We start from the raw sequence: 9259 nt of genomic DNA on the forward strand, positions 1-9259 counted from the left end.
CACGTCTGGAAGGCGAAGCCGTGGTGCGCGGACAGGGCCAATGGGCTCCGAGGACACCCAAGCCGCCCAGGAGGACAGGATCGGCCGGCAAGCCCTGTCGGGAACTCGCCTAGAGTCGTCAGGAGCTTCTGGTTCGGCCAATCCGACCTCAAGAGATGGATGATGGCGCAGGAGATACGCAGTCATCCGGACGGTGGCCACCGCCGCCATCACGCCAGAAAGGACAGGGTCGGCCGGCAAACAGTGTCGGGATTTCGTCTACAGCCGTCAGGAGCGCCTCATTCGGCCAATCCAACCTAGAGCAATAGAAGATAGAGCGGGAGATATACAGTCATCCGGATGCCAGGCGGGACAGGATTGGCCGGCAACCGCTGTCACGATGTCGTCTGGAGTCGTCAGGCCCCTCGTTCAGCCAACCCAACCCAGAGATGCAAGGCAGGGCAGGAGATACGCAGTCATCCGGATGGTTGCCACCACGGCCATCACGCCAGGCGGCGGCGGGAGAACAAGATCGGCCGTGGCGAGACGAGGCAGCGGAAAGATCCTCGCAGGCCGTAGAACAGAGAAGAGGAACCGCCAGCGTGACCGAGACCAGACCCCGACGAAACGTACTCGAGGAAGCCATCCGAGGCAGAGGAGGAGTGAGCTGCAGGCAGAGGATTTGGCCAGTGTCTTGCTTTACCTCGAAGGGAATTCGTCGCGAAGGAAAGGCTGTCTAAGGAGCAAACCTGGTGCACACCAATACCGCATGAGAGGAAGGTATCGACGGTGCGAAAGTTTTATCGGGCGTTCCACGATGTGAGCACCTTGCCGATAATGACCTGCAGGCTGTGTTACCGCAAGCGTACAAGGAAGGAGTTGAGGAGATTCCGTGGGATCAGTGGCTATCAAGTCCCGTTCCTCGGGGTGAGCGCTCACCATTTGCGTGCCGAAGCTGCTTTCCCGGGGTGAGCCGTCTCGGTTTGTGTGGAGTGTGCCCGATGCTTGGGGCGCGGGAGCCTGTCGTCGGCGGTCCACCTTCACAGTCGCCTCGGATGCGAGCACATGTTCCCCGACGAGCTGAAGGGGCTGACGCCGGTCGAAGAGAAGCTCATCTCGTTGAACTCGTGTTACGGCTTTGTGACGAGGTATAACATTCCGGGCGGGCAGACGCAGGCAGTGAGGTATCCGAGACATGTCAAGGGCCACATCACGGTGTTTCCAAACAACGTGCAGGAGCTGGCGAGAAGGTGCTCCGCACCCGCTCTGGCAAACAATGGACGAGATCCACGTCTCGTGGCAGGGCGCGGAGAAGCCAGCACCGTGCGACTTATCGGGTCTCTTGTCGGTGAGGCGTCAAGTCGTCGAGAGCGCTTATCTGGTTGAAGAAGAATAACCCCATTACGCCGATATTGAGATTGATAGGGCGGAAATGGATAGCTGGGAACACCATCACACGGTGTGCCGCGGGTGGTCTACGACCGCATGGAGCGGAACGAGCCGTCTGCGTGGGAGAAGACGCGAACGGCGCAGGTCGTGCCGCCCGCAGAGCGGGCCATGGACGACGATAGTCCGGCGGAGATCGAAGGAGTCCTCGCCCAGCTCCTCCAAGGACAAGACGTATTGGACAGGGAGTCGAGAATCCGAGGGAGTGGAGCGGACGGGACTGACGATGCTGAGCCCGATGACAGAGCCAAAACGATCAACGAGATCACCTCTTCCGGCATGTTTGCATTGGACGGACCGCCGGAAGTGTCGGACGCAGAAAGCTCCGCTTTGCGTGCAATGCCGTGGGTGGCGATGGGGCCGAGAACGACCGCAAGGGCCGAGGGCATGGATAAGGTCGGCGGAGGCGGGTCAAGAAGGCACGGATGTCCGCGAGCCATACATCCACGTTTGTCGCGGAGACGAATTCGCCGACTCGCTCGACGCCTCGTTCTTCGCCAAGACCTTTCCCACCCTACTGCCGTTCGGATTTGGAGGACCACGGCTCGCGGAGGAAGTCATCTTAGGACCCGAGGGCCGGTCAATTGGCGGGTACGGCTGCTGGAGAAGAGACGGCGGCGCGAGATCTTCTGTCGTCTCGGAACATAAGCCTTCGGACCTGGGCCGGCATTGTGCTGCGGCGCCATGGTGGCCGATTCGCGACGCATACCATCTTCTCGTTTCTCGTTTTCAATATGGATGTGCGGTCGAAGAATCGTCGGGTCAGCATGCTCAGCGCGACGCGGAAGAACTTCGCCGAGGTGGAGCGCATCGTACGGTCGCTGACAGCGGATAGGTTAGCGGCCGCCAGGGCGGAGCTGGAGACGTCGGGCAAGACTACCGACGATGGCGTCAAGGAGCTTCTAAGATGCCTTTCGCTGTACGGCTATCGGCAGCCCATGTCGAGGGAGCTCCGTCTGAGCATGCGGCGCAAGATCCAGTCACTCATCTTATGTCGTGGCGTGCCTGCAATCTGGTTCACGCTCAACCCGAACGACATCACGAACCCGGTGAAGCTGAGACTGGCGGCATACCGCACACGTGATCCCGCAGCGGCCGAGGCATTCCTGCAAGGCCTCGACAAGGCGTTCAAACGTGCGCGGCTGGCCATCTCGGACCCGTTAAGCTCGGCCGAATTCTTCCACCGAGAAATGACGTTGTTCTTCGAACATTACGTGAGAGTGGGCGAGGAGTCGGTGTTCGGGCGCATCAGCCACTATTACGGTGCCGTCGAGACCAACGAGCGTGGAGCGCTCCATGTTCACGGACTGCTCTGGCTGCAGGGCAACGTGCATCTAAGCTCGATGCTTGCCGATATCGACGGCGAGGATCAAGCGGCATACCGAGAACGCATCGTCAGATACGTCGACAGTGTCTTTTCCGAGGTATGAGCGGGGCCGGCGTGTTGACCTGCGTCCTCCGTCTGTCAAAGCCGAGAAAGCTGACGAACAAGACAGGATCTGGACCAGGAAGGCTTCTGCGCAATGCAGGCCGAGCGATCGGTGACGTCAGATATATCGCAATTTCTGGGCGACGAACGGCAATTTTCAGCCTCGTTCGACGAGGAAGCGAACTTCTGTGCCGGCGCGACGCAGATCCATACCCACAGCCCGACCTGCGTCAAGTACTCGCTGGGCAAAGGGGGGCGCAAGGGCGATTTATGTCGTTTCAAGGCGCCGTGGGGACTGGTCGACGAGACGGCCTTCACGGGAGACGGCGTGCTGCGGATTCGGAGGTCGCACAGCATGGTGAATCGGTGGAACAAGGCCATTGCCGTGGGGCTTCGCCACAACCATGACATATCTTTCATCGCCACACAGCGTAAGACGATGGCCCTCATCTTTTACGTCACAAACTATGCGACCAAGGTGGAGGACCCTGTATGGAAGCGCGTCGCCGCCGCCGCGGATCTCTTGCCTCCCAGGGCAGGTGACGGAATGGCCGACGGCGCGGAGGTTCGTGGAGACAGTGGTGCCGGTGACGATGGCAGGCAGAATAAGACACGGCAGTTCCTGATGAAGGTGGCGAATCGCGTGTTTACGGAGAGCCGTTATCGCAGGTCGAGGTCGTCGCGGACCTCCTGGGATGCGCGACTGAACTGACGAATGGCAGTGCTTGGGCGTTCCTGAACGTATCGTTGCTCTACTGGCAAGTCTTCCGACAATGGCCGCACCTTCGACGAGAAGCGGCGCAGCCGTTGCAGATGGCTCTGTGGACGAGTCAATACTCGTCGAAGAAGCAGGCCAGAGGATTTGCCGTGTCGAGGCATACCGTCATCGGGAGACGTCCTTCGAGGGCTGTGTCTCTACGACTACGTTTCGCTGGTCAGGCTGAAGCGCAACGAAAGGGACGAGGGGCCCGCCGGCTGGGGGGAGGTCCCGTTCGAGAGCGGCTGGGCTCCGGGAGGCCGTTGGGCGCAGGTGCTCAGGCGACCGGGCAAGCAGGCCACGGTCTGCCTCGACGGGTATTTGAGCAAGGATTTCGACGAAGACGACGAAGGGTCGTGCTACCGAAGGTGCGTTTGTCGTCGACGGGCCGGAGGCGCCGGGTCGAAGGCTAATTTCCATGGCGAAGAGCGGCTGTGCAGCATCTTGCGCTGTTCGTGCCGTGGGAGTCTTTCTTAGACGAAGAAAGGGCGACATCAACTGCATATGGGGCGGCAACGAGCAGCCCTGGCCCCGAGGATATCATGTTTCGTCGATAACGTGCAGTTGCTGCGACGGTCGGCCGAAGATGCAAAGCGGGACGCACGGCAGTGGGCGGCCTCGTCCGGTGACGGCGACCCGGCAGTACGTCCGGACGAGGACGGCACCGGGAGGTGGGTGTCGAGCCGGATCGGGATACCAGGCCGACAGTGCGGGAAGCACGAATCGCCTAATCGACGTTGTCAGAAGCTCGATCGGGCCGAACCAAATCACGGCCGGCTCGCCGGAGCTCACGGCGATGATGCAGGAGCTCAGCCGATTTCAGCAATCGGCGCTGTCCTCTTCTTCCGAGGTCCAGGCCACAATACTACCCGAACGGGGCCCAAGACGAATCAACATCCCGGGCGGGCATTCTCCGAGCCACCATACCGCCGCAAAGTGAGGTTAGGGCCATAAAGTCGCAGCAAATCCGCGCATCCAGGGAGAGGAGAAGATGATACAGGGCATACAAAGCCTGTCCACGGCACCGGTGACTGGTCGCCGCGCGGCGGTGCGGGGCGTGCTCACGGGTTTCGGGGATGACGACGTCCAGATGACGGCAGCGGAGCTCGAGGAAGGAGTAGCGGGGCCAGCGCGGGAATGGAGATCCGGTTCGGTGCCTCAACCTCCTTCCTCGAGGCGGGCAAGGCCCTGGCAGCGCGGCTCACGCTAAACAAGAAGCAGGCGATCGCCTTCCTAATTATATGCCGCCAGCTTGACCTGAAACGGCGCGGGAGAAAAGCAACGTACGCCAGCTGTGCCAGTTCGTCGGTGGAGAGGGCGGAACGGGCAAGTCACGAGTCATCGAGGCGCTCGTCGAGCTCTTCGCGTCAAGGATCAATCGAATCGTCTGATGATAACGGCGACGTCGGGGACGGCAGCAGCGCGGATCAACGGCATTACGATCCACTCCGCCTGCGGGTTCTCGAAAGATCTCGCGGCAGCCGCAAACGCGGCCAAGGATCTCGACGGGGTGCGACTGCCGAAACAGGCGGAGCGGTTCGTCGACGGGCAATCCCGGATGGACTGGCAGGAGAAGGACGTGCTCGTCATCGACGAGGTGAGCATGCTCGGGGCGCGGACGCTACACGCGGTGAACGAGCAGCTCTGCCGGCTGCGCGGGTCGCACCAGGATTTTGGAGGTATTCCGATCGTCCTCTTCTGCGGAGACTTCCACCAATTCCGCCCCGTCCAAGAACGCTCGATCCTCCTCCCAGCACCGCCGTCTCGTGGGACGTAGACAGCTCCTTCAAGGCCGAGACACGGCACCAGCACGACAAGGCGCACGCGTTGTGGAAGAGATTCACGACCACGGTCATGCTGGACGAGCAGGTGCGCGCCGCGGAGATCCGGAATTGCAGAGGCTGCTAAGGCGGATTCGACTGGGCGTGCAGGACCGCTCGGATCTGGACCTCCTCAACTCAAGATGCTACCGGGAAGGCAGGCCGATCCGTGGGAGACGTGCATCACCGTGGTGACGCCGCTGAACAGGAACCGGTGGAACCTCAACATGGAGGCCAGCTTGGCGTTCCGGGCCCAGCAGCGGTCAGTGATGCGCATCTTCATCTCGGATCATACGTGGAAGGAGGCCCTGCCGACGGAGGAAGAGGCCATCATGATGCTGAACCAGGGCGACGACAGCGCGATCCCGGTGCCGGCCGTCTTCATGTTCGTGCCGGGGATGCCGGTCGTCGTGAACCATAACACCCATCAGGGGCTAAAGCTGGTGAACGGCGCCGGCTACACGGCGCTGGAGGTCGTCCTCGACAAGTCGTACCCGGGGCATCGTATCACGGCAGACACGACGGTCCATTTCGGGCCGCCGGCGGGGATAATGCTGGAGTCGGAGACGACGAACGACGTTCACTTCGTCGGGATGCCGCCAGGCACGGTCCTGTTGACGCCCATGACGGTCAAAATACAGTGCCAGCGAAAGAGGCCGTGGCAGCAGAACGACGTCAGCCGAAAGGGCCTGCCCTGTACGGCAGCCTTCGCGTGCACAGACTATAAAGTGCAGGGCAGGACGCTCGAGCGTGTAGCTCTGGAGCTGCGGGAACGCGGACGTCAAACATCGACGGACGCGCCGTGTCCTCGCAGTGCGACCCGTACAGCCTGTACGTGCAGCTGTCTCGCTGCCCGACGCTGGACGGCATTATGCTGGTCTCGAAATTGCGGGAGAGGGACCTGGTGGGCAACAAGGTGCCAGACGAGATGACAGACGCAGAAGCGAGGCTGGGCCAGCTGAGCGACAAGACTGTCCGCGAGGCCTCGGGATGGCTAGACGTTGATTCCCTGGACTCTAAAGGCACGGGCCTGGACGTGTAGCTATCGCGATGCCGGGCGCAGGGCGCTGGACGGCACCATGCTCGTGTCAGGGGTGCGGGAGGGGTTTGGTCGGAAAAGGCCAAAACCGGTTTCACGAGGAGCTGAGTCCTAGTCGCGAGGTTAGGTCGCTGGCAGGACCGGAGAGGGCGAACTGCGCCGGAAGGCGAAACAAAAGGGCTAGGACGAAAAGGGTAAGTAATCATTAAGCGACCAAGGGAAGCCGGGATTTAAAAGCTCTCCAATCAGCAGCCAAGATGGGTTCTCCAATCAGAAGCCAAGGGTTTCGAGGGTAAAGTAGGTTTGGGGGTTTTTGGGGTTTTTTTCGCGTCCAGAAGAGCCTTTTCGTTCCTCAAGGCATTAAGCGACCAAAGGGAAGCCGGGATTTAAAAGCTCTCCAATCAGCAGCCAAGATGGGTTCTCCAATCAGAAGCCAAGGGTTTCGAGGGTAAAGTAGGTTTGGGGGTTTTTGGGGTTTTTTTCGCGTCCAGAAGAGCCTTTTCGTTCCTCAAGGCAAAAGGGGCTAGGACGAAAAGGGTAAGTAATCACAGGAGAAGGCTCTAAAATAAGGCGTCGAGAATTCGGCCTTGAGTGGCCTACTTGCTGTTCTAGTGTTCTTCGCATCATATGCGTCAGTTAATCATAAAAAAAAACTACAGAGTATCTAAACATCTAGAACACAAATTATGGCGATGTCTACGGTCCGAGTCGAGTTCATATGCCAATTTGGCGCCAGGCAACTCATCCACAACCATAGCATTCCTCGGAGCCTTGTGACGGAGGCAAACAGGGCCGGCGGAGATGCTGAATACAACGAGCGATTTACACAGTCCATGATGCCTCTTATGAAGGAGCACGAATCAGCATGTCGCAGTGCGTCGGGTGCTTTCTGCGAATGCTGCGGGCGGTTTGCGACAGACATCTTACAGAGTCCGATATCGATGCTGCACGCAGACGAGGCTCGCATTGTGGTTTGGGTCACATCGTTATGTGGAAGAGGGCAGTGCGAGGTAGAAATGAGACAGGAAATGCAACTAGTAATGGAAATGCGGCAGGAGGAGGAAAGGCGAGATAAGTTTCTAGGACGCAATAGGTGCATGGAGGTCAGGCTGTGCAAAATATGCGGGACGACCGTGGGAGTGAAGCGGTGCAGTAGATGTCACGCAGTGGCATACTGCGGCACGGAGCATCAAAAGGCGGACTGGAAGGTTCACAAGAAGGCGTGCGTGCCCGAGAGGCTCAACAGACACGGAAAGTGTGGAAGGAAACGATGACTAGAAGCGAGGTCGTAGAGGGTGGTGGAATATAGCAGTTCGGTTTTTATATGTGCTGAGAAGTAAGAGCACATAGTAAGACAAAGGGTAAATTGGGTTGTTCTCTGCATAAAGAATATATTAGCAGACTTTTATTTCACATAACTAGATAAGATATATAGCTATTCCGTTTCTGCTGTTTTCTACTTAGGTGACGGTTTCGAAGCGGCCTAGTCGGCGAGTCTGATGTGCAGGCGACAATTGAATTAAGGGAAGATGCCGAGGCATTCTCCGAGGCAGGAGTCTGACCGGCTGTTTCCGGATCGCTAATATGGGAAGCCGCTAAGAGGAGCAGGATCGGGTAGCAGAGCCCCAGTATCGGTAGAAGACGAAGGTTTCGGGGTCGTCAGGCGCGGTCTCTTCGTCGGCGTGCCGGCAGGGTCAGGACAGGGACGCTTCTGCGAGGGTGTAGCTAGGTCGGCCAAAGTAGAAGTTGAAGCAGAAGTTATTAAAGCCGAAGGTGGAGGACTTGGCGGGAGGGTACCAGGTGTTGCCACGGAGTAAGAGGCAGCGAGTATATCCCGGAAAGCGGCCGAAGCGGAGGACGGTTTTCCTTTAGTGGTGTCGAGATAGCCGAGGACGAGGCAGCCGCAGTGCTGGTGGCCTTATCGAGAAAAGTCCAAGAATCCGGGACGACGATAAAGACATAGTCTCGGTCGGAGCCTGGGGGATGAATCATGACGCGGTGACTGAGCAGGCCAGCAACTTTGCCTGTGCAGGTAAAGGGGATGCTGGGCTGAAAGTAAGAGTCCTTCCTCTCGGCCATCTTCTTACATAGTATAGCCCAGGGGTTAGCGTGAATGGGGAAGATAACGAAGACCTCGAATTGGTGGAAGCCTCTGAAAGGGATCTTGTCGGGAATGCCAGGAGCTAGATACGTAGAGAGCTGGACGAAGCCGCAGCAATTTAGCTGGGCGGCGTCTAGGTCTGGCAGAAGGTCTTGTCGTAGCAGGGAGTGACCCGGGCCAAGGATGAAGCCGGTGAAGGAAACGATAGGCGGGATGCAAGGGAAGTTATCCATAGAGGCGAAGAGTCTAGGGAGGATGCTAAGAGGACAAATCAGCCGGACCTCTCGCCCGAGAGCCGAGAGCGGTACGCGCTAGGGTAAATGGCACGCCTTACGGCTGGTAACCCTGGTCGCGGACGACGAGGGCGGGCATGGTGTAGATAAGGGTGTCGCCAGTTTCAGACTCTAGGCCGTCGCGCTGCTTAACCTCCCAGGCAAGGGCGTAGGGGTGGACGCGGCCGTTCATAAAAAACCATTCCTCAGACCATTCGGAGGCGATAACAGGCTGGTTGTAAATAGAGATTGAGACTGAAGAAGATGGATGTCGGCGAGTCGTCGGTATCCAATCGGAGCGGCGCATATTCCGCGGTGAGCAACCATGAAGGAGGTGGCAAAAAGATGCGGGCAATGGTCTCGGCGTTGAGACCTCTAACGCGATGCTCGTCCTGATGGGGAAATCTCGAGGGCAG

The 9259-nt window shown here is 58.9% G+C and overlaps 3 protein-coding genes across 3 annotated transcripts; 2 read left to right on the forward strand and 1 right to left on the reverse strand.

The window, feature by feature from the left end:
- Nucleotides 1–2159: 2159 nt before the first annotated feature.
- On the forward strand, nucleotides 2160–4551 carry HRG_07204 (ATP-dependent DNA helicase PIF1; the record flags this gene model as incomplete). The annotated part of the gene is made up of 5 exons (XM_044865675.1): nucleotides 2160–2849; nucleotides 2922–3529; nucleotides 3707–3979; nucleotides 4039–4062; nucleotides 4356–4551. The coding sequence occupies 5 exons, from the start codon at nucleotides 2160–2162 to the stop codon at nucleotides 4549–4551; spliced, it is 1791 nt and encodes a 596-aa protein (XP_044719637.1).
- Nucleotides 4552–5001: 450 nt separating this feature from the next.
- HRG_07205 (PIF1 protein) lies at nucleotides 5002–6473 on the forward strand (the record flags this gene model as incomplete). The annotated part of the gene is made up of 5 exons (XM_044865676.1): nucleotides 5002–5290; nucleotides 5389–5480; nucleotides 5593–6018; nucleotides 6073–6127; nucleotides 6196–6473. The coding sequence occupies 5 exons, from the start codon at nucleotides 5002–5004 to the stop codon at nucleotides 6471–6473; spliced, it is 1140 nt and encodes a 379-aa protein (XP_044719638.1).
- A 1758-nt stretch (nucleotides 6474–8231) lies between these two features.
- On the reverse strand, nucleotides 8232–9036 carry HRG_07206 (uncharacterized protein; the record flags this gene model as incomplete). The annotated part of the gene is made up of 2 exons (XM_044865677.1): nucleotides 8232–8829; nucleotides 8906–9036. 2 exons carry the CDS (start codon nucleotides 9034–9036, stop codon nucleotides 8232–8234), a joined length of 729 nt encoding a protein of 242 aa, XP_044719639.1.
- Nucleotides 9037–9259: the final 223 nt, after the last annotated feature.

Source organism: Hirsutella rhossiliensis, assembly GCF_020360975.1.
Source record: "Hirsutella rhossiliensis strain HR02 chromosome Unknown scaffold00007, whole genome shotgun sequence".
NCBI classification, from domain to species: domain Eukaryota; kingdom Fungi; phylum Ascomycota; class Sordariomycetes; order Hypocreales; family Ophiocordycipitaceae; genus Hirsutella; species Hirsutella rhossiliensis.